The sequence below is a fragment of the Hyla sarda genome, chromosome 5, assembly GCF_029499605.1.
Source record: "Hyla sarda isolate aHylSar1 chromosome 5, aHylSar1.hap1, whole genome shotgun sequence".
Classification (NCBI taxonomy): domain Eukaryota; kingdom Metazoa; phylum Chordata; class Amphibia; order Anura; family Hylidae; genus Hyla; species Hyla sarda.
In genome coordinates, this window is record NC_079193.1 from 367,928,003 (window position 1) to 367,954,490 (window position 26,488).

The 26,488-nt window shown below is 43.1% G+C and overlaps 2 protein-coding genes across 3 annotated transcripts in view; one reads left to right on the forward strand and one right to left on the reverse strand.

Annotated features, from left to right (window-relative positions):
• The window catches only part of ZFAT (zinc finger and AT-hook domain containing), a 221,879-nt gene that overhangs the window by 184,782 nt on the left and 10,609 nt on the right, over positions 1–26,488 (reverse strand). The gene's annotated exons all lie outside the window — the stretch shown is intronic.
• Positions 5,443–8,345, forward strand: LOC130274454 (uncharacterized). Its single transcript, XM_056522804.1, has 2 exons — positions 5,443–7,941; positions 8,037–8,345. The coding sequence occupies exon 1, from the start codon at positions 5,511–5,513 to the stop codon at positions 7,023–7,025; it is 1,515 nt and encodes a 504-aa protein (XP_056378779.1). The 5' UTR covers positions 5,443–5,510; the 3' UTR covers positions 7,026–7,941; positions 8,037–8,345.

Here is a 26,488-nt window from a genome sequence, read left to right on the forward strand (position 1 = left end):
CCCCTTTAAAGCAGAGATTCTTTAGAATTTCTCAAAGCCTTTAAAGGAAATGTGTTATCAGAAAAATCACCTTTTTATAATGAATTTTTGATGACTTATTTTTTCAAATTTTTCATTTTATTATTATTTATATTTTAAAATAATCTTGATAGCTTGCAGTTTTTAGTCTACCCATTAGGCCCCTTAATAAGCTGAGACAGACTACAATTGTGAAACAAAAATAGAGAAAAAGACACAGCCACAATTTGTATAATGATCTAATTGCTTCTCAGCATAAATTCAAACACTAACTGGTTGTGATTATAAATTTTGATCAAAAAGTACAAAGCCCACTCGCCACGTCAAGGCCACCTATTTAGAGTGGGCCCCTAACCCAATTTTGGCGTAGCACTGTGTCTATGGGGAGGCGCAGCCCAGGGACTGGTTTGAGTGGCATTGGGGCTGCTCTGCCAGTGGGTCATTCCCCCTGTGGACAATGATGTTATGGCGGTGGTGGTCGCCACCCAGTGCTACGCCATTTAATGCTAGGGACGTTAGGGAACCACTACTTACAGGTGGCTGGTGGGCTTGCACTTCATGACCATAAAGTATACTAACGACCTGCTAGTTTAAAGGGGTATTCCAGGAAAAAACATACATATACATATATATTATATATATACACACACACAAATATATATATATATATATACACATACATATACACACACACACACACACTATATATATATATATATATATATACACACACACACACACACATATACACACACACACACACACACAAATATATATATATATATACATACATACACATAGAGATATATATATATATATATATATATATATATATATCTCTATCTCTATCTCAACTGGCTCCAGAAAGTTAAACAGATTTGTAAATTACTTCTATTAAAAAATCTTCATCCTTTCAGTACTTATGAGCTTCTGAAGTTAAGGTTGTTCTTTTCTGTCTAAGTGCTCTCTGATGACACCTGTCTCGGGAAACGCCCAGTTTAGACGCAAATCCCCATAGCAAACCTCTTCTAAACTGGGCGTTTCCCGAGACACGTGTCATCAGAGAGCACTTAGACAGAAAAGAACAACCTTAACTTCAGAAGCTCATAAGTAGAGATGAGCGAACTTACAGTAAATTCGATTCGTCACGAACTTCTCGGCTCGGCAGTTGATGACTTTTCCTGCATAAATTAGTTCAGCTTTCCGGTGCTCCGATGGGCTGGAAAAGGTGGATACAGTCCTAGGAGACTCTTTCCGCCCACCGGAGCACCTGAAGGCTGAACTAATTTACGCAGGATAAGTCATCAACTGCCGAGCCGAGAAGTTTGTGACGAATCGAATTTACTGTAAGTTCGCTCATCTCTATTCATAAGTACTGAAAGGATTAAGATTTACAAATCTATTGGAGCCAGTTGATATATATAAAAAAAAAAGTTTTTCCCTGGAATACCCCTTTAATAAATGTTGCTGAGAAGCCATAGATCAGTGGTCTTCAACCTGCGGACCTCCAGATGTTGCAAAACTACAACTCCCAGCATGCCCGGACAGCCGTTGGCTGTCCGGGCATGCTGGGAGTTGTAATTTTTAGATAAGAGGGGGGGAGAGAAAACTGTATAGGTGCTAATAAAACATAGCTTTTAATAGGTCGTCTAAAACACACTGATTTAAACAAAGTGATGTACGAATAGGTGACAAGGCAGGTGTCAGCCCTGTGACCTAAGGATAGACACTAACAAGGCTGTTAAAATTGCATGTAAAGGGATTGTCCCACAAATGCAGTAGCCCAATGTAAATTGTATGCTGCTGATAGATAATATAGATATAGTTGCTAGCTATGCCCAACGCGTTTCAGCACATGGTTACATGTGACCTCATCAGGGGCTAACTGGCGTAGAACAATACAGTTATTGTATATGAGAATTAATATCGGGGTAGCTCGATACAATAGCGACCCCAACAAAGAGCGTGCTGGATGTGATGCACAATACTCATTTACAGCATATAAATGACAGGACCCGGACGCAACCTGCAAGGAAGCACATAAGAACAATGGTCCTCAGTAAGCATATCATTACCAAAAAATAGTAAGGTACCTGTAAAGCAGAAGAGATAGTTACTCACGGTTATGGCGTCTATCTGGGATAAAACCTGACGATGTGTGTATAACCCGCAGTGGCGGGGAGCCTAGCTTCCGTGCCGGCTACTCACACACATGTCAGAGAAGAGCGGCGTCTGACGACTTATCCGCTTCCGGTCTAAGGTGGGCGTGGCCCGGCTAACGACGCCCGTCTCCATGCCAGCGCCAAAACAATGGAGAGCGCGTCATCCGTCCCGCTGATCTCGCGGGGCGGTAGCACGGGCATAGTTAACCCTAGCCGACCCGAAGGTAAGTCAGTTACACTGTCCCAGGATAGGACAGGTAGGAAAATTAGCTTTAAATGGCAGCCCAAAAATACACTTTGGATATGTGAATTAGGGTAGGCGAGAGCCTAGCCAGACATTTATACTGAGTCCGATATTAGACATTGAGTAATGTATAACAGGGGAACAGTACATGGATTGGCACATCTAGGTAGTACAGATAGAGTAAAATTAAGAAATTTGAATATTCATAATAATCATTAATTGAGAGTAAACAAGCTAGAGATCAGAGACCCAGAATTAAACAGAGAAGGATATCGGATAAAAATATTAACCAAAAGCAGCTCTGGTGGATAAGGGGAGGTAATGAGGGACGACCTAGATGTGCCAATCCATGTACTGTTCCCCTGTTATACATTACTCAATGTCTAATATCGGACTCAGTATAAATGTCTGGCTAGGCTCTCGCCTACCCTAATTCACATATCCAAAGTGTATTTTTGGGCTGCCATTTAAAGCTAATTTTCCTACCTGTCCTATCCTGGGACAGTGTAACTGACTTACCTTCGGGTCGGCTAGGGTTAACTATGCCCGTGCTACCGCCCCGCGAGATCAGCGGGACGGATGACGCGCTCTCCATTGTTTTGGCGCTGGCATGGAGACGGCGTCGTTAGCCGGGCCACGCCCACCTTAGACCGGAAGCGGATAAGTCGTCAGACGCCGCTCTTCTCTGACATGTGTGTGAGTAGCCGGCACGGAAGCTAGGCTCCCCGCCACTGCGGGTTATACACACATCGTCAGGTTTTATCCCAGATAGACGCCATAACCGTGAGTAACTATCTCTTCTGCTTTACAGGTACCTTACTATTTTTTGGTAATGATATGCTTACTGAGGACCATTGTTCTTATGTGCTTCCTTGCAGGTTGCGTCCGGGTCCTGTCATTTATATGCTGTAAATGAGTATTGTGCATCACATCCAGCACGCTCTTTGTTGGGGTCGCTATTGTATCGAGCTACCCCGATATTAATTCTCATATACAATAACTGTATTGTTCTACGCCAGTTAGCCCCTGATGAGGTCACATGTAACCATGTGCTGAAACGCGTTGGGCATAGCTAGCAACTATATCTATATTATCTATCAGCAGCATACAATTTACATTGGGCTACTGCATTTGTGGGACAATCCCTTTACATGCAATTTTAACAGCCTTGTTAGTGTCTATCCTTAGGTCACAGGGCTGACACCTGCCTTGTCACCTATTCGTACATCACTTTGTTTAAATCAGTGTGTTTTAGACGACCTATTAAAAGCTATGTTTTATTAGCACCTATACAGTTTTCTCTCCCCCCCTCTTATCTACTTGTTTATTTTTGGGAGTTGTCTATACTAGGCAGTGGACACCACTATCTGTCCACAATACTATTTTCTTGATTTATTCACTCTATTGGCTATGGCTAGCCTGGTAACAGGTACACCCAATTTGGACGATTGGATTAGTGAGGCACGTGACGTCTTTTCAGACAAAACACTAGTACAATCTAGGTATACACCGTCCCTCAAAGCAGCTTTCCGAGAATTGACACAGTGTCATAAATCATACATCACGAGTTTTTGGGAGGTTCAAAGTTTTGAGTCTTACATAAAGAACAAAATAGTGCCTCGCGGACTGCGGATAGCTATCTTACCATCGTTAAGACTCCGCACACCGGAGGTACTAAAAAAGTGGGAGGAGGAGGCCACCATTTGCTCAGTAAAATTCCTTGAAATCCTGCTCGAGGAAGAAAAAAGAAACCTGGAGGTCTCTGGTATAAAACTTAGAGAACAACAAGACATTACCGCTAAATTTAAAGGTGACCCTGAATTTCCAACAAAAGAAACCCAACTAAAAAATACCATTGAAAGATTTTGCTACCATCTGAAAGAACGCAAACACATACAGTTTACCAGAGACCTCCAGGATTTTCGGGATAACCGTGCATATACGGTACTGGATAAAAGTTATCAACAAAGGGAAACTGAGACAGAGGCTTCCTCCTCAGAGACAGACGCCTCTGACCGAGAAAAAAACAAAAGTGACAAAGGAAGGGGAAGGGGTAGATCATATCGATATAGAGGAAAAAATAGATCTAGGGCCCCAGCAAGAAATCAACAATATAATCAACAATGTGGAACTGTGCAAGCTGGACCCTCTATACCCTCTTCTCCCTCAGTATCACATTCTTTTTTAGGGGAGAATCCCTACCTCCTCAGATCGACAGCAGGACGAGGCAAACAATAGATAATGTACCCCAAAATAAAAAGACTCCACAGATATTGAATTTATCTGACCAGATCCTCCCTGATACCCAGTTGGCTGTTCTGACTAGAGGTTTGTCATTTGTGCCCACTGTAAATTTTGACGCCTTTACATGGACGAAAGATATTAGCCTCTTTACACGTAAGCTCAGTTGGCACAAGTTTCATCTAGATATGGAACGTAATAACTGTCAGGCTCTGGGTATCTCAGTAGAGGATTTGGCTACAGTGAGGGATCTCACTGAGCTCCTGGAAACGGGCGAAAGGGACCGAGGAACTGGACCTTTCACAGACCTTAGATTAAAAAGTAAAAAACAACCACCCACTAGTGAAATTTCCTGTATTGAAGTGTTTAAGGAGCTGGTTGCCCGAGACCTTAAAAACCTCATCAAGTTGGATAGCCCAGTTAGAAACAACTTATCATTTGATGAAAGAAGAGCTATGAGGGAATTGATAGAGAACAATAACATAGTGATAAAGCCCTCGGACAAGGGGGGGAATACGGTCATTCTGGGTAGGGACCAGTATAAAGATATGTGTTATAAAATCTTGAGGGATAGAGAGTCCTATGAGATCCTCTCTGGTGACCCCACACAGACATACAAACAGGAACTCACACTTATTCTAGAGAATGCTAGATCTGAAAAGTTATTCAGTGATAAAGAATTTGAATTTTTGACTCCAGTTGCCCCAATCACCCCCACGCTCTATGCGTTACCTAAAATTCACAAAGGGGTCACACCCCTTAAGGGTCGTCCTATCGTCTCAGGAATAGGCAGCATATCACAGAACGTGGGAGTGTATGTGGATAGAGTCCTTAGACACTTTGTCATGTCTTTGCCATCGTTTACACGTGACACAACGGACCTTTTATCTAAACTTGATGGTTTAGTGGTAGAGGAGAATACCCTTTTAGGTGGAATCGATGTGGAAGCATTATATTCCTCAATTCCGCACGATCAAGGCCTCAAAGCTCTATCCTATTATCTGTCTTCTAGGGGCACATACATGCAGAGTCACAATGCCTTCGTTTTGAAATTGATGGAATATATCCTTGTCCACAATTACTTTCTCTTCGACGGACGCCATTATCATCAACTAAAAGGGACTGCCATGGGCAGTCCCTGTGCGCCAACCTACGCTAACATCTTTTTAGGTTGGTGGGAGGCCACAATGGCGTTCGTCGGAGACAGAGAAAAATATCTGGACCTTGTCCCATTCTGGACAAGGTATATAGATGATGTTCTTGTATTGTGGACGGGCACAGCTTGTGAATTTAAACAATTCATAGAATCCATTAATCAAAACGATTTGGGCCTTACTTTTACTTTCACTCTGGACCCATCCTCCCTTGATTTCTTGGATGTGACCATTGTGAAGGATGCACTAGGTGGGCTTATTACTAGGGTCTTTCGGAAAGCCACTGCTACTAATAGCCTCCTGAGGTGGGAGAGTTGTCACCCGGGACCCCTTAAGAGGGGTATCCCGAAGGGACAATATCTCCGCCTCAGGAGGAACTGTACACAAGAGAGGGAGTTTTTGAGACAGGCTGGGGATCTGAGATCCAGATTCAGAGACAGGGGTTACCCGGACCGGGTTCTTATTCCAGCTTTTAAACACGCAAAAGCTACCCCTAGACAACAATTATTGGTACCCAAGAAGCACCCGGAGACGGCACCTTTATGTAGGGTGATTGGTACCTTTGACAACATGTCAGGCCCCATACGTGAGATATTACAACGACATTGGGGCATATTACAGATGGATAAAGATCTCAGGACTTTTGTCGGAGATTACCCACAAATCACATACAGAAAAGGGAAAAGTATAGGGGACATGGTCACGCATAGTCATCTTGCCCCTCTTCCCCCCCCTAGCACCTGGCTAGACAGAAGTAACATCACAGGATCTCACAAATGTGGTCATTGCCGGGCATGTCCCTTTATGAAAAAAACAGAAAGTGTTACCATCACAATTTCTAACAAACTATTTAAGATCAAAGATTTCATCAATTGTAGTACCAGGGCAGTGGTCTATGTCGCTGTATGCTCGTGCGCCCTGATGTACGTAGGTAAGACCATCAGAGAATTACGTCGTAGGGTGCTTGAGCACATAGGTGACATCAGAAACAAGAGAGACACTGCCCTGGCTAGGCATGTGAATGAGATACATGGTGGGGACACTAAGGGCATGACTTTCTTTGGAATTGAAAAGATGAATCCATCTTCTCGAGGTGGGGATCTAGACAAGCTTCTTTTACAGCGTGAAGCACGTTGGATCTTTAATCTAGAAACTGTCACGCCCAAAGGACTGAATGAGCTGCTCTGCTATGGGAGTTTTCTCTAGAAGTGTCCGTGGGGGTATGCTAATTAGGGGTGTTTTTCTTAGGTAGTTAGGGGTGGCTGTAGTCAGCCAATTAGCTAGTACACCCCCTAGTTAGGGAATACTAGGGCACACTAGGCTTAGGTTCCAGAGCGGGACCGCCCTTTTTAGGGCGGCCACCCCGCCTAGGCATAGGGCTTAGTTTAGGGATGCCTAGGCATTATATAGGCTCACTAGGCCCCCGCTAATCCCTCTCCACCATCCATCTAGGGCTTCCCCTACAATACCCCTCGGACACTTTTTGGTACCCCAATCTTTGGGATATCGTCCCTCATTACCTCCCCTTATCCACCAGAGCTGCTTTTGGTTAATATTTTTATCCGATATCCTTCTCTGTTTAATTCTGGGTCTCTGATCTCTAGCTTGTTTACTCTCAATTAATGATTATTATGAATATTCAAATTTCTTAATTTTACTCTATCTGTACTACCTAGATGTGCCAATCCATGTACTGTTCCCCTGTTATACATTACTCAATGTCTAATATCGGACTCAGTATAAATGTCTGGCTAGGCTCTCGCCTACCCTAATTCACATATCCAAAGTGTATTTTTGGGCTGCCATTTAAAGCTAATTTTCCTACCTGTCCTATCCTGGGACAGTGTAACTGACTTACCTTCGGGTCGGCTAGGGTTAACTATGCCCGTGCTACCGCCCCGCGAGATCAGCGGGACGGATGACGCGCTCTCCATTGTTTTGGCGCTGGCATGGAGACGGCGTCGTTAGCCGGGCCACGCCCACCTTAGACCGGAAGCGGATAAGTCGTCAGACGCCGCTCTTCTCTGACATGTGTGTGAGTAGCCGGCACGGAAGCTAGGCTCCCCGCCACTGCGGGTTATACACACATCGTCAGGTTTTATCCCAGATAGACGCCATAACCGTGAGTAACTATCTCTTCTGCTTTACAGGTACCTTACTATTTTTTGGTAATGATATGCTTACTGAGGACCATTGTTCTTATGTGCTTCCTTGCAGGTTGCGTCCGGGTCCTGTCATTTATATGCTGTAAATGAGTATTGTGCATCACATCCAGCACGCTCTTTGTTGGGGTCGCTATTGTATCGAGCTACCCCGATATTAATTCTCATATACAATAACTGTATTGTTCTACGCCAGTTAGCCCCTGATGAGGTCACATGTAACCATGTGCTGAAACGCGTTGGGCATAGCTAGCAACTATATCTATATTATCTATCAGCAGCATACAATTTACATTGGGCTACTGCATTTGTGGGACAATCCCTTTACATGCAATTTTAACAGCCTTGTTAGTGTCTATCCTTAGGTCACAGGGCTGACACCTGCCTTGTCACCTATTCGTACATCACTTTGTTTAAATCAGTGTGTTTTAGACGACCTATTAAAAGCTATGTTTTATTAGCACCTATACAGTTTTCTCTCCCCCCCTCTTATCTACTTGTTTATTTTTGGGAGTTGTCTATACTAGGCAGTGGACACCACTATCTGTCCACAATACTATTTTCTTGAGTTGTAATTTTTGCAACATCTGGAGGTCCACAGGTTGAAGACCACTGCCATAGATCATTGTGCATGTTGTGGATGTGCGACCATGTCTGTTTTCTCTATTTGCATTATCATGATAAGGACGATGCTGATGCTAAAGTGATCTGTACAGCATTGCAGGGATATGTAACACCAGTAAATAGAGAAGACAATAAGAGATCAGCCCCCCCTCCCCTGTAGAATGACATCTGCACAAGGGGCCTGCAGTAAAGCATATTAATACATTCTGCTAAAAACAGCTAAGGAAAGATGGTTACCTCCAGAATAATGTACAAGAAAAAAAAAATAAGAAATAAAATTAAAAACTAAATAAAAAAAAACAACAAAAAAAAAACCAATGAGTAAATAGAAAGATTAGAAAAAAGAAAGCAAGAGAGAAAATGTTTCAGTATCTTGTGCTAATAAAAAAAAAAAAAAAAAAAAAAAAAAAAAGGTGATAGTCAATTTAAAGCACAAGAAGCACCATAAGAAAAAAAATTACCGTATTTTTCGCCGTATAAGACGCACTTTTTTCTTCCCCAAAACTGGGGGGAAAAAGTCGGTGCGTCTTATACGGCGAATACACCCCTATCGCGGCGGTCCCTGCGGCCATCAACTGCCGGGACCCGCGGCTAATACAGGACATCACCGATCGCGGTGATGCCCTGTATTAACCCTTCAGACGCGGCGATCAAAGCTGACCGCCGCGTCTGAAGGGAAAGTGACACTAACCCGGCTGTTCAGCGATTTCACCGCGGCGTCCCGAACAGCCCGACTGAACAGCCGGGTTAGTGCTTACAGGACACCAGGAGGGACCTTACCTGCCTCCTCGGTGTCTTCTCCGTTCAGGGATCCCCTGTATGGCCGGCGCTCTCCTTCCTCGTCATTGCGTACGTGCGTCGGCGTGTGTAACGACATGATGGCGGCGACGGAGAGCGAGGATACCCGGCCGGCAGCAGAGACGTTCCGGAGCGACGGGGACGCGGCGACATCGATGGAGCGACATCCAGGGCAGCGGTGACGGGTCCGGAGCGGCGGGGACACGTGAGTATTACCTCCTATGCAGTGGTCTTCAATCTGCGGACCTCCAGATGTTGCAAAACTACAACTTCCAGCATGCCCGGACAGCCAACGGCTGCCCGGGCATGCTGGGAGTTGTAGTTTCGCAACATCTGGGAGGTCCGCAGGTTGAAGACCACTATTGGGTTCAAAATCTTTATTTTTTTAGATTTTGCACCTATAAATTGGGTGCGTCTTATACACCGGTGCGTCCTATAGGGCGAAAAACATGGTATATATGAATGAATGAATAAATAAATAAAATTAAAAATAGAAAGAATTCATAAAAAATGAAACGTGGGATTAAGTCACATAAAATAAACTCCTAGCATTACGCCCGCGAACATGAAATACGGTGGCTCTTTGTTATTTACATTACTGTCGCATTTCTGCCCATTGTTATTCAACGAGCGCAATTGTCCGGGGATGTCGGGAGGAATTCATCTCTTCTCGTACAGAATCATCGCACCTCATTTCACCTTCAGCCTAAATACAAGGCCCCCCCCCCCCTCTATGTACACGGCGGCTCATACAGTGGTCCCTCAAGTTACAATATTAATCGGTTCCAGGACGACCATTGTATGTTGAGACCAGAACTCTATGGAAACCTGGTAATTGGTTCTGAAGCCACCAAAATATCATCCAAAAATAGAAAAAAGTGAGGATTAAAGAAAAATAAGTAGATAACTAATAGAGATAAAGCAAATCCTTATATATAAAAGTAATAAAGATTTGCTGGGAGCTGTAATCACTGTCTATGTCAGTGTTTCCCAACCAGCCTTTGGCTGTCCGGGCATGCTGAGAGTTGTAGTTTTGCAACAGCTGGAGGCACCCTGGTTGGGAAACAATGGTTTATGTAGAGGACAGGAGCTTCTTCAGGGTCCTGTACAGTACACACAGTGTCCCAAATTGAGCCACTAACCCTGGCACAGGTAAGGAGTAGGATGGAACTTGTAGTTCCTCCCTGTACTGTAGGGGGCGCTACCAGACACCAGTCAGTGCATGCACTTCAGTAATAGAGGTGATTTACCAGTAAAATGGCCATTCTTATTGGTCAGTTCCTCCAGTTGTGACACGTTTCACAGATCTGGACTGTCCGGAGCATTGTATGTTGAGTCTGGTTTCAAGTTACAATGGTCCAGAAAAGACCATTGTATGTTGAAACTATTGTATGTTGAGGCCATTGTAAGTTGAGGGATCACTGTATACACACACAGCAGTGGATGAGTCCCCCCTGACGCCTCTGATGTTTCCCATCGTTCATTGACCTCACAGAATAAAGAAAAAAATAATAATAATTCACATTCCTACATTGGTAGGAAATAACTTTAAAAAGGGAAACCGGCTTTAAAAAGGGAAAAAAATGGGACTATTAGGGTTCCAGAAAGGATGACACAATGTAGACTTGAACAAAAAAAACTAACCCCTGTAATGGGTTAGGGTCAATACTAATCACGAATCCTTTGACCCCGGGAGGCCCAGGGTCACTAATACCCTTGTTTTTTATTATTATTATTATTATTATTATTATTATTATTATTATTATTATTTTTTTTTTTTTTTTTTTTTTTTTTTAAATCAACTGGTGCCAGAAAGTTAAACAGATTTGTAAATTACTTCTATTAAAAAATCTTAATCCTTCCAATACTTATCAGCTGCTGTATACTACAGAGGAAATTCTTTTTTTCTTTTTGGATTTCTTTTCTGTCTGACCATAGCGCTCTCTGCCGACACCTCTGTCCATGTCAGGAACTGTCCAGAGCAGGAGAAAAACCCCATAGTAAACATATGCTGCTCTAGACAGTTCCTAAAATGGACAGAGGTGTCAGCAGAGAGCACTGTGGACATACAGAAAATAATTTCTTCTGTAGTAAAACAGCAGCTTATAAGCACTGGAAGGATTAAGATTTTTTAATAGAAGTAATTTACAAATCTAAATTAAAAGAAAAAAATATTAGGGCTCAAGGACATTGATAATAACAATTTTTATTAGTAATTATATTATGCACAATAGATGTAAATTGGATGGAATAGCGGAGTCCGTGTCGCGCAGGGCCCTTGTGATAACACGGCATCAACTATATGTGGTAATAACATTTCAATTATATTTCTAAAATATATGAATAAAATATATTTAAAAACTGTGACCACCATAAAATATGTAAAATAAATTAATAACTTCCCAATAAAATATATTCAATTACAAGTTCATAAGAAATTTAAAATTCATAAAAGTCACTTATTGTCCATATAGATCAAGCGCCAAAAGTGCTGCAAGTAATAAAATGTCACTGTGGCAAATCACTTGTCAATTGCAGGAAAAAGTCTAAAGTGTTTATAACCAAGAGCAACTGCCAATCAAAGTGGTGTAACCAATGGCAACCGTCGGTTTACTCCTATAGATACCAGTAATACAGCAATGTTCGGGCAGCAGCAGATCCTGTACTGTATGTGCAATTATCGGCAATAGACAGTGATCCCTCAACTTACAATGGCCTCAACATACAATAGTTTCAATATACAATGATCTTTCCTGGACCATTGTAACTTGAAACCAGACTCAACATACAATGCTACAGACAGTCTAGATCTGTGAAACGTGTCAATGAACCGACCAATCAGAATGGGCATTCACTGGTAAAACCCCTGTATTACTGAAGTGTATGCACTGACTGGTGTCTGGTAGCGTCCCCTACAGTACAGGGAGGTATTACATGTTCTGTACTCTTTACCTGTATTACTGAAGTGTATGCACTGACTGGTGTCTGGTAGCACCCCCTACAGTACAGGGAGGTATTACATGTTCTGTATACTCTTTACCTGTATTACTGAAGTGTATGCACTGACTGGTGTCTGGTAGCGTCCCCTACAGTACAGGGAGGTATTACATGTTCTGTACTCTTTACCTGTATTACTGAAGTGTATGCACTGACTGGTGTCTGGTAGCGCCCCCTACAGTACAGGGAGGTATTACATGTTCTGTACTCTTTACCTGTATTACTGAAGTGTATGCACTGACTGGTGTCTGGTAGCACCCCCTACAGTACAGGGAGGTATTACATGTTCTGTACTCTTTACCTGTATTACTGAAGTGTATGCTCTGACTGATGTCTGGTAGCGCCCCCTACAGTACAGGGTGGTATTACATGTTCTGTACACTTTACCTGTACCAGGATTAGCTGCTCCTTTGGACACCAGGTGAGGGCGGCTCCATGTTACTTTTTAAAGGACATTGCATGTACTGTACAGGACCCCGAAGAAGATCCTGTCCTCTACATAGACCAGTGTTTCCCAAGCAGGGTGCCCCCAGCTGTTGCAAAACTACAACTCCCAGCATGCCCGGACCACCTTTGGCTGTCCGGGCATGCTGGGAGTTGTAGTTTTGCAACAGCTGGAGTCTCCCTGCTTGGGGAAACACAGACCTAGACAGTGATTACAGCTCCCAACAGCGCTTGCAAGGAGGGTCCTCTGCAGGTGGTGGCAGCGAGGGCGCGCTTAAGGGCTGAATGCCGGGCTGATTGTCCTTTCAAACAGGTGACTGCCCTATAAAATATAGCGCAGCGATATAGCTGGAACTTATGAAGATCAATGGTGGTCACAGTATATATATATATATATATATATATATATATATATATATATATATATATAAATAAAAACACACACACACACACATATATACACACACACATAATACTGTGGCCCGGCTGCCACGAGGACGCCGCCGCCACCACCTGCAGAGGACCCTCCTTGCAAGCGCTGCAGGCACCACTATCCGGAACCCACCTGTCCCCGCATCACCAATATAGGAGACGGCCGAGAGGACAGCGCAGCGCAGAGCAAGGATATGAACTTGCGGTCCCGGGGTGGTGAGCATAAAAGTATCATATACAGTGTTCCCTCAAGTTACAATATTAATTGGTTCTGGGACGACCATTGTATGGTGAAACCATTATATGTTGAGACCATAACTCTATGGAAACCTGGTAAATGCTTATAAAGGCACCAAAATGTCATCCAAAAATAGGAAAAGGTGATGATTAAAGAAAAATAAGTAGATAACTAATATAGATAAAGCAAATCCGTACATATAAAAGTAAGAAAGATCTGCTGGGAGCTGTAAATCACTGTCTATGTCAGTGTTTCCCCAAGCAGGGAGCCGCCATCTGTTGCAAAACTACAACTCCCAGCATGCCCGGACAGCCAAAGGCTGTCCGGGCATGCTGGGAGTTGTAGTTTTGCAACAGCTGGGGGCACCCTGCTTGGGAAGCACTGGTCTATGTAGAGGACAGGAGCTTCTTCAGGGTCCTGTACAGTACACAGTGTACTAAAAAAGTATCTGTACTGTAGGGGGCGCTACCAGACACCAGTCAGTGCATATACTTCAGTAATACAGGTAAAGAGTACAGAACATGTAATACCTCCCTGTACTGTAGGGGGCGCTACCAGACATCAGTCAGTGCATACACTTCAGTAATACAGGTAAAGTGTACAGAACATGTAATACCTCCCTGTACTGTAGGGGGCGCTACCAGACACCAGTCAGTGCATATACTTCAGTAATACAGGTAAAGAGTACAGAACATGTAATACCTCCCTGTACTGAAGGGGCGCTACCAGACATCAGTCAGTGCATACACTTCAGTAATACAGGTAAAGTGTACAGAACATGTAATACCTCCCTGTACTGTAGGGGGCGCTACCAGACATCAGTCAGTGCATACGCGTCAGTAATATAGGTAAAGAGTAAAGAACATGTAATACCTCCCTGTACTGTAGGGGGCGCTACCAGACACCAGTCAGTGCATATACTTCAGTAATACAGGTAAAGAGTACAGAACATGTAATACCTCCCTGTACTGTAGGGGGCGCTACCAGACATCAGTCAGTGCATACACTTCAGTAATACAGGTAAAGAGTACAGAACATGTAATACCTCCCTGTACTGTAGAGGGTGCTACCAGACACCAGTCAGTGCATACGCTTCAGTAATACAGGGGTTTTACCAGTGAATGCCCATTCTGATTGGTCGGTTCATTGACACGTTTCACAGATCTAGACTGTCTGTAGCATTGTATGTTGAGTCTGGTTTCAAGTTACAATGGTCCAGGAAAGATCATTGTATATTGAAACTATTGTATGTTGAGGCCATTGTAAGTTGAGGGATCACTGTCTATTGCCGATAATTGCACATACAGTACAGGATCTGCTGCTGCCCGAACATTGCTGTATTATTACTGGTATCTATAGGAGTAAACCGACGGTTGCCATTGGTTACACCACTTTGATTGGCAGTTGCTCTTGGTTATAAACACTTTAGACTTTTTCCTGCAATTGACAAGTGATTTGCCACAGAGACATTTTATTACTTGCAGCACTTTTGGCGCTTGATCTATATGGACAATAAGTGACTTTTAGGAATTTTGAATTTCTTATGAACTTGTAATTGAATATATTTTATTGGGAAGTTATTAATTTATTTTACATATTTTATGGTGGTCACAGTTTTTAAATATATTTTATTCATATATTTTAGAAATATAATTGAAATGTTATTACCACATATAGTTGATGCCGTGTTATCACAAGGGCCCTGCGCGACACGGACTCCGCTATTCCATCCAATTTACATCTATTGTGCATAATATAATTACTAATAAAAATTGTTATTATTATCAATGTCCTTGACCCCTAATATTTTTCTTTAATTTAGCTGTATATTTTCGACACTGTGGGTATAGGTGTCTATATTGGGTGGCCCAGGTCGACTTGGTAGTCAGACTGACAAGAGACTCTCCATATTTCTGCTAATTTACAAATCTGTTTAATATATTTTTTTTTTTTTTTAATCAACTGATGCCAAAAAGTTAAAGGGGTACTCCGCTGGAAAACATTAACTTTTATTATATCAAAAGTGAAAAAATGAAAGGCGAGTAACACTTAGCACGGGCCCCAGTGTGTTTGATATCATATACTTGATCATATAGTCACATACAGTATACACACTGATCAGTGGTCTGCAGCATCACTGTATTTTACACACACGTGGCTCCGCAGTTAAAACTGTAGAAATGCCCCCTCTACGTGTTTCGTCACTTCTGTGACGTCATCAGGGGGGGGGGGGGTGGGGGGGGGGAGAATGGACATCAACCAGAGCACCAAACCAGGTATATATCATCTGGATGAGATGAATGAGACGATGTATATACCTGGTTTGGTGCTCTGGTTGATGTCCATTCTCCCTCCTGATGATGTCACGGAAGTGACGAAACACGTAGAGGGGGCATTTATACCGTTTTAACTGTGGAGCCCAGTGTGTGTGTAAAATACAGTGGTGCTGCAGACCACTGATCACAGTGTAAGAATCCAACAGTGTGTATACTGTATGTGAATATATGATATCAAACACACTGAGGGCCGTGCTTTTAATAAGTGTTCCTCACCTTTCATTTTTTCCCTTTTGATATAATAAAAGTTAAGTTTTAGGGGTGGGTATAAAAACAAGGGTATTAGTGACCCTGGGCCTCCCGGGGTCAAAGGATTCACAGTGTAGACTTGAAAAACATATAATCCTCCCCACTAATAAAAATTCAGATAATCTCATAATTTTCCAAATTTAAAGGGGTATTTCAGGCAAAACCTTTTTTATATATATATATATATATATATATATATATATATATATATATATATATATATATATATCTATCTATCTATCTATCTATCTATCTATATCTATCTCAACTGGCTCCAGAAAGTTAAACAGATTTGTAAATTACTTCTATTAAAAAATATTAATCCTTCCAATAGTTATTAGCTTCTGAAGTTTTCTGTCTAACTGCTCAATGATGATGTCACGTCCCGGGAGCTGTGCATGATGGGAGAATATCCCCATAGGAACTGCACAGCTCACGGGACGTGAGTCATCAGAAAGCAGTTAGACAGAAAACAACAACTCAACTTCAGAAGCTAATAACTATTGGAAGGATTAAGATTTTTTTAATAGAAGTAATTTACAAATCTGTTTAACTTTCCGGAGCCAGTTGATATATATGTAAAAAAGTTTTGGCCTGGAATACCCCTTTAAAAAATAAATAAATGAATGAATGAATAGAAAATAAGCCTCGGTGCAGGCTGTGAGACGGCAATTGCTACAGGCTGATCAATACAGCACCAATCCCATAGATCAGTACATTGTTCTGAATAATTGCTTATAATAGACCCCCTATGGGCAAAAATCAAAAAAATAAAATAAAATAAAAATAAATAGTATTTTAAGAAAGGTTTAAAAAAAAAAAATATATATTGATAGATATATATATATATATATATATATATATATATATATATATATATATATATATATATATATATATATATATATATATATATTTTCCCCCCTAATAAAAATATTTTTTTTTAATATAAAATGTGCATATATTATATATATATATATATATATATATATACACACACACATACATATACACACATATACACACACACACAAAAAACAAACAAACATATTTGGCATCGGCATGTGTATAATTGTTTTAACTATTAGATCACATTACTGATCCTATCCATCAACGGCATAAAATATATAAAAAAAACTAAAAAATTATAATTTATTTATATAGCGCCTACAGATTCCGCAGCGCTTACAATTATGGGGTACAAACAAAGACAAGTATCAGACATAAGATTACACAATGGCCCTCATTTACTATTCTAAACCCGACTTCTTTTATCGGGTTTTTTTGGCGCATCTTTGTCTTCGCCATGTCGCAGACATCGTGCACCAGTCTGCGACACGATGCAACATTTTTTCCCGACGGACCCGATGTGGATTCTCCCAAACCCGAAAAAGGGGCGTAACCCGACATTTCTGAGCTCTCCCACGTATTTATTAAGGTTTCCAACCCGAATTTGTTGAATTGTTGTGGATTTTTTTCCCGACAACTCAGAGGAGTTGGAAACCAAAACCAACAAAACCCACGTGCGACAAACAGGATGAAACATAATAATAAATACCAGGGGAAAAAGCAGTCGGGTAAGAAAGAAACATAGACAAGTAAATGAGGGCCAATAACTATTCAAACAAGAGGTGTGGGGATATGTTGGGGATATTTAAATAATAATAATTAATAATAATAAATTTTTTATTATAAATAAATAGTAAATATATATATATATATATATATATATATATATATATATACATACATACATACATACACGTGTATGTGTATTCAGATTTTATTTCTTCTTTACACCAGAAGTGCTCATTTTTGGCTACATTGCAATAAAAAAAAAAAAAAAAATGTTAACAAAAATTAAATAAAATGGCCCCAGTGACTTCATTCATGTCATATACAGTCTGGTAAATCACAAGACCCTAAGGCAGTGTTTCCCAACCAGGGTGCCTCCAGCTGTTGCTAAACTACAACTTCCAGCATGCCGGAACAGCCAACGGCTGTTCAGGCATGCTGGAAGTTGTAGTTTAGCAACAGCTGGAGGCACCCTGGTTAGGAAACACTGCCCTAAAGCATTCTAAGAGGACACCACAGACTGCAGGGCAATGACTGTTTTCAATTGCCCCAAGCAGGATTGATTGGTTGTCTTCTCCGTATGTTACTGCTCTACCCTGGTAAGTGTCAGTCTTCACCGGTTTTCTGGCATTCCATTTGTTTTACAGGAAGCAAAAAAAAAAAAAAAAAAGAGAGCGCAAAAGATTATCCCCCATTCAACTAGAGCATCTGGATCTACTGTCTCTATGAACTATCCCTTTAATTTTTTATTTATTTTTTTTTACTTGTCGATGCAATACGGGGCCCTTCGCGAACAAGAAGCGGCCGCATGCTGAATTCATCGCAAAAACTTTATTAATCGTCCTGCAGCGCAACATGGAAACAGCCGCAATATTCCCGTGCTCTGATCGGTCGAGCGTGCGGGTAGTTTACAGAACGTATTTCTGATCCGGGCCAACGTAATGGAGAATAAATTACCGGCGGTGGCGGCGGCAGAGATTCTTCATCTGAATGATACTGACTGCAAATTGAACTGGAATTTCATCTTCTATTCGAGCGCTAACCGGATTTCGGAAGGACGAGACATCAATACATTGCGACACGAAGGCTGAGCCGCAAATTGATGTCAATTACCAGACGGCGCGAAGGCTTCAGACAAACAACATCTGCAGAATGGGGGATCCTCCACTGCGCCTGGAAACGATGGTGGGGACGACTGATAAAGGGTCACATGACTAATGTCTACCCCCCCCCCCCTTTCCAAAAAAAAGGGTCATATAGATAATTATATACAGAACATGTCCTGTAATCCTACAAGGACAGAATTATTCTACATGAATAAACCGTAGAAGAATAGTGAGTACAGCTCTGGGGTATAATACAGGATATAACTCAGGATCAGTACAGGATAAGTAATATAATGTATGTACACAGTGACCTCACCAGCAGAATAGTGAGTACAGCTCTGGGGTATAATACAGGATATAACTCAGGATCAGTACAGGATAAGTAATGTAATGTATGTACACAGTGACCTCACCAGCAGAATAGTGAGTGCAGCTCTGGAGTATAATACAGGATATAACTCAGGATAAGGACAGAATAAGTAATGTAATGTATGTACACAGTGACCTCACCAGCAGAATAGTGAGTGCAGCTCTGGAGTATAATACAGGATATAACTCAGGATCAGTACAGGATAAGTAATGTAATGTATGTACACAGTGACCTCACCAGCAGAATAGTGAGTACAGCTCTGGAGTATAATACAGGATATAACTCAGGATCAGTACAGGATAAGTAATGTAATGTATGTACACAGTGACCTCACCAGCAGAATAGTGAGTACAGCTCTGGGGTATAATACAGGATATAACTCAGGATCAGTACAGGATAAGTAATGTAATGTATGTACACAGTGACCTCACCAGCAGAATAGTGAGTACAGCTCTGGAGTATAATACAGGATATAACTCAGGATCAGTACAGGATAAGTAATGTAATGTATGTACACAGTGACCTCACCAGCAGAATAGTGAGTACAGCTCTGGAGTATAATACAGGATATAACTCAGGATCAGTACAGGATAAGTAATGTAATGTATGCACACAGTGACTCCACCAGCAGAATAGTGAGTACAGCTCTGGAGTATAATACAGGATATAACTCAGGATCAGTACAGGATAAGTAATGTAATGTATGTACACAGTGACCTCACCAGCAGAATAGTGAGTACAGCTCTGGAGTAGAATACAGGATATAACTCAGGATCAGTACAGGATAAGTAATGTAATGTATGTACACAGTGACCTCACCAGCAGAATAGTGAGTACAGCTCTGGAGTATAATATAGGATATAACTCAGGATCAGTACAGGATAAGTAATGTAATGTATGTACACAGTGACCTCACCAGCAGAATAGTGAGTGCAGCTCTGGAGTATAATACAGGATATAACTCAGGATCAGTACAGGATAAGTAATGTAATGTATGTACACAGTGACCTCACCAGCAGAATAGTGAGTACAGCTCTGGAGTATAATACAGGATATAACTCAGGATCAGTACAGGATAAGTAATGTAATGTATGTACACAGTGACCTCACCAGCAGAAGAGTATAATACAGGATATAACTCAGGATCAGTACAGGATAAGTAATGTAATGTATGTACACAGTGACCTCACCAGCAGAATAGTGAGTACAGCTCTGGAGTATAATACAGGATAAGTAATGTAATGTATGTACACAGTGACCTCACCAGCAGAATAGTGAGTACAGCTCTGCGGTATAATACAGTAATGTATGTACACAGTGACCCCACTAGCATTATGGGACTTGTAGTTTTGCTGTAGCAGAGAACCACAGACTGGTGAACACTATAGAGAATATTACAACACTGCGACAGTCGTGCGGAGATCTGTATTACAGAATCCTTTCTGACTCTACTGGATGTGAAATCATCTGGCGCCATCTAGTGTCTAGATAGACGCAGTGCACTGGTGCAGAAATGATAACATCTCCCTGTGTGTTACCACAGAACTGCGCAGCCTGGAGGCGGAGTAATATTAACACTGACAAAAAAAAGGACCTAATGGTCCAAGTATCTAGATCAAAGTAATAAGAAATTACTGTGGACCATCAAATCTGTGTGGTGCCTTCACATCCCGATTTTGCTATATACATTTCCTGTATACTGTTTTGTATAGGAAAACCTTTATCCAAACCGTACAAAAAACTACATACATAGACTTCCCATGCAAAAACGTATGCGTTTTGTTACCGTACACAAAACTGCAGTCTACTACAGTTGTGTGTCCTGATTAAAAACTGTATACATTTATTTTAATTTTATTTACATTGTCAGTGGAAAAAGGATGGGTCTACATACAGTGGCAAACGTTTTTTTTTTATTTTTTTTTATTTTTTTTATATATTTTTTGCACATGGCAAACCCTACTTTCCTAGGGATTTCAATAAAACAATTTGAACTTTATTGCAAGAAAGTGTTCATAAAAAAAAAAAAAAAAAAAAAATAAAAAGGTGTATATTTTTTTTTTTGCAAAAACTGATGCAGCCGGACATTTAAAACTCAAACCGCATACAGTTTAAAATTATGAGCACGGGTTTGCATACTGTTTTGTCAGTTTTTGAGGCATAAGGAACTGATTCAAGACAATATGGCAAAATTGTGACGTGAACGCACCCTTATTGGATGCAGAGGTTAAGAATTTATCCTTGCGACTTTTTTGAAAACACGCCGCAGATCCCCCCGTTGTGGCAACGTCAAGGCAGGGACCATACTTAGAAAAATGACTGGGTACAGGCAAATAGTTTAAAGGGGTACTCCGCCGCTCAGCGTTTGGAACAAACTGTTCCGATCGCTGGAGCTGGCAGCTCGTGACGTCATAGTACCGCCCCCTCATAACGTCATGCCCCGCCCCCTCAATGCAAGTCTATGGGAGGGGGCGTGACATCCGTCACGCCCCCTCCCATAGACTTGCATTGAGTTGGCGGGGCGTGACGTCATGAGGGGGCGGGGCTATGATGTCACAAGCTCCCAGCGCCGGCTTCAGCGTTTGCAACAGTTTGTTCCAAACGCTGAGCAGCGGAGTACCCCTTTAACCCCTAGAGGACACACTGACCTAACATGTGTCTTATCTATAATGGTACAAAACAACAACTCCCAGCATGCCCTGACAGTAAGGACATGCCGGGAGTGGTAGTTTTGCAACAGCTAGTCATGGGTTGGGGCTTGGAACAGCCGTCCCGCCCCCTCCCATAGAAATTAATGGAGGGGGTGTGGTGTGACATCATGTCTGCACAGAGACAGTTTGGGGTCCCCAGCGGTTGGACCCCCCCTGATCAGACATCTTATCCCCTATCCTTTAGATAGGGGGATACGATGTCTAGCAACAGAGTACCCCTTTAATGTGACTATTTATACTCTTCTGAAAGGTTTTACGGGAGGCTTTTTGTGAATCTCTAATAAAAAGGTAATTTTTAGCTTGTTTGTTAGTGATATATGGAGGCCGAGTTACCTTCATTACCCAGAATCCCTCACAGGGGAACCAGCTGCTTTTCCCCCATCCGCTCGCTCAGGCGCTTCCTCTAGTTGTTCACCATCTTATTTACAACCTGTAATTCCTCCATGAATATTAAATATTTTTCCAGCAGATCCCACAGATGATCGGATGAGATCTGGAGAATCTGAGGCCGAGTCACCACCTTGATGTCTTTGTTCTATTCTTTATTGTTCAACAATGTCTACTGAAAGAGGTGCCTGTTATTAGGAGGTCCCGCTGCCATTAAAGGGGTACTCCGCCCCTAGATATCTTATCTAAAGGATAGGGGATAAGATGTCTGATCATGGGGGGGGGGGGGTCCAGTCGCTGGGGACCCCCGCAATCTCTGCTGCAGTACCCCAGACATCCGGTGAACGGATGACTGGTGATGCGGGGCGGAGGCTCATTACGTCACAGCCACGCTTATCGTGATGTCACAGCCACACCCCTCAATGCAAGTTTATGGGAGGGGGCGAGCCTCCGGCGCTGCACCCGACATGCTAAACGAACACCGTGTGCAGCAGGGAGATTGCGGTGGGCCCCAGCGGTGGGACCCCCTCGATCAGACATCTTATCCCCTATACTTTGGATAGAGGATAAGATGTCTAGGGACGGAGTTCCCCTTTAAGAAGGGGACTTGGTCTATACACTGGTTAGGAAGGTTGTCAGTAACATCCACATGATGCCAAGACACAAGATCTCCAGCAGAACACTGCCCATCACGCTGCCCCCGCCGGGTTGTCTTCTTCCCATAGTGCATCCTGGCGCCATCTCCTCCCCAGGTAAGTGATGCGCACACACCCAGCCATCCACATGATGGAAACGTCATCTTCAAGATCATAATGTTATGTAGTTTGGCTGCCATGTTATCAACTGATTATAAAAACATCATATTCCTCACTCTTTTTATTACATTTTTCCCAGAAAAAAAATTAAAAATTAAAAATAATTTTTTTTTATCCCCAGGTTTCTAGTATTTTTCCTGGCCTTCCCATCCCTTAGTGGCGCAGACATACTGGTTAGTAATGTGTCACATTGGGTTCAGGTTCGTGTGACCACAGACAATTCCAGCACACGCAGCCTTCTCCTGCATATGCTCCTCACTGACAGCCGGGTCAGGTTTGAGAGAGCGCGGGGGAGGGACTTAGCATGATTAACAGTGTACTGGGAAAATAAAAGCCTTTTTTTTGTTTTTTTTTTGTTTTTTTTTATGTATCAACCCCCACATGGAAGCATTGTGAAATAATACTCATCCTGCATAAATAAATAATACAAATATATATATACAGTAACCCCCCGACATGCGATGGCCCCAACATATGATAAAATAGACATACGATGCTTTTATATGTCGGGGCCATCGCATTAACTGTTATCTGACAGTGCAAAATGCTTAAGCTGCTGTCGGATAGCAGTTTAAGCATCCCGGGCAGGTTCACTTACCTATTCCCGCTGCTCCGTGTCCACTTCGCGATCCTGCGGCGTCTTCCGCATCTTCTCTGGGGTCCGGGCCTTGCTTTCCGGCGTTGTTATTACGTCACTGCGCACTCCGCGCCGGCGCAGCAGCGTAATAACGTCACCAGAAAGCGAGGACCGGACCCTGCAGAAGATGCGGAAGAAGCCGGAGGATCGCGAAGAAGACACCGGAGCAGTGGGACAGCATCGGGAGCCCCTGGGACAGCATCGGGAGCCCCTGGGACAGCATCGGGAGCGGTGAGGACGCGGTCCGGAGCGACAGGGACAGGTGAGTACAGCTTCCTATACTTTACATTGCACGGATCCCTCAACATATGATGGGTTCGACAAACGATGGGTCGTTTGGAACGAATTACCATCGTATGTTGAGGGACCACTGTATATATATATATATATTGCTTTGTCTGAGAAGGGCTTAAAAAAAGGGACCTTTACTACAGGATATATTAACCAATTAAAGGACGAAGGGCGTACAGGTACGCTTTTGCATCCTGTTACTTAAGGAGCAGGGGCGTACCTGTACGCCCTCCGATCTTCTGGTCACCGCCACGCACCAGGCGGTGATTGGAACGGGATGCCTGCTGAAATCATTCAATGCCTGAGGGGGGGGTCCTCAGATCCTCCCATGTCAGCAATCGCCCGTGATTCAGTGGTCAATTATGACGGGCTAAACGCGGCGATTTCATGTCATACACGTCTCCGGTGACCCGCTGACCCAGAAGAGGCGTGTAATACACAGCATCTCTGTACCTCTGTGTGAGTTGGCGGTGAGGACACCTCCAGGAGCGTTGTTACTGGTCGGACGGAGGGTTAATGTCCCACCAACAGAAGTTGTGACAGAAATCCCCCTTGTGCCATCCAAGAGTTATTGCCATCTGGCACTTGTAAGATCAGGGATAGTGTTCCAATAGGTGTGGAAAGGTAGGTGTTAATAATTTGGGCAGCTGACCCCACGGTAGGTGCTCGAGGGTCTGCAGCACCTTTAGCTGCATGACCGAGGCCCTATTAGGGTGCTGCGGTCTGTCCAACATTTTTTGGAGGCACAGACCTTTTTTTTTTTTTGGTCTGCTAATGGTGTGATAGCGGATCGCATACCATTATCTAGTGCACACATACAAACACACACTCCCCCCCCCCCCCCCCCACATAGAAAAAAAGAAAATTACTACAAGACTACAACTCTTTGGCTGTGCGGGCATGCTGGGAGTTGTGGTTTTGCAACAGCTGGGGGCACTCTGGGAGGGAAACACTGGTATAGACCCAGAGATCCCCTCACATGAAATCACAATGGAGATTATTGCATAAATAAATCTCCAGCCCCCTCTAGTGGCCACATAGGCTCACTGCAGTCTGACAGGTGAGATGTTTGCATCACACACATCCACAGGGCCAGCACGGCCACTTTTACTCCTTCGGGGTCCACTCACACATACAGGACTGGTTGCATTATTTGATGCTGCAGATTTCAGTGTAAAATAAATGAACAGACAAAATCTTCAGCATCAAATAGGTGCAGGATACTGTATGTGTGAATACGCCCAACTCTGAATTGGTTGTTGATTTCCGCACAGAAAGAATAAAGTTCAGCGTGCAAACCAAAAACGGGCTCCGCGCCCAGACACGACAATAAATTCCGGTCGGAAAATCCATTGTATGAACCCCTAAGGGCCCATTCACACATTGTATCTTCCGAGTAGAATTCTGCTCAGAAGTTCCGGTGCAGCCTCCTTCCATTGTTTCGAATGCGATCCTGCTGCACCATTCACTCTATGGAAGTTCCGCATGCCACACTGCGCCGCAAGATCATGCATTGGTAGCTTTCCAAGCGGTCCTTGTGGCGTCATTCTGCCGGCGCTCGCTATATATGAAATCGGTGGAGATTCCGTAGTGCGCACAGTGCAGCAGAATACTAATAAAAACAATAGGAGGCTGCTGCATGGTGATTTATGAGCGGAACTCCGCTGGGCATATACAAAGTGTGAATGGGCCTTTACTGTCATCTACCTGGAGAGTCACATGAGAGGAGCCTGAGGCCCAGATGCCAATCCAGTCTTATATAAAGTGTGAGCCCTGTATTTGAAAATGTATTCAGTTTTCTAGGGTTTTCCCCCATACACACTAATATTATATATATATCGCCAGGGATGTGGAAATCCTATCCCCCGACGCCCGGGACAAGTAGTTTTGGGTGCCGGCCAGGTGAATTGTTTATAGATTTAGCCCTGTATCGGGCAGGGACAGACAGACGTCCCCCTTATTTTTCTTTAATGTCGGTGTGAGGCGCAGGAGCCGATGGAAGTCTCCACCTCACACCGGCACTCAGAGTATATGGAGGGGGCGGCGGCCTCCAGCTGACTGCAGAGCCCCCCTTATCTCCCCTCCCGGAGGATGGACGCAGCTCAGAAGACACAGCAGGGGGAGAGAAAGGACGGAGACATCTCCGTGCACAGCTCCATCCCCCGCACTCAGCTCTATCCCTCCCCTGCTCTGTCTCCATAGGACCTAATCCACCACGGGGCGGTTGCTAGTTTGCACGGGGACAACACAGAGCAGGGGGGGTGAGGACGGAAATCTCACCTCACACCGGCCGGGACTACAGCTCTGATGTCCACTCATAGCGGCTCAGGTGAGGAGACCAAGAATGCAGGCGGCGGCAGGAAGGGTGGTTGTATATGTATGGTGTGAGTGTATGTAATGTATGATGGGGGCAGCGGCAGGTGTATGTATGATGTGTGCATATGTATGGTGTATATCAGTGTTTCCCAACCAGGGTGCCTCCAGCTGTTGCAAAAGC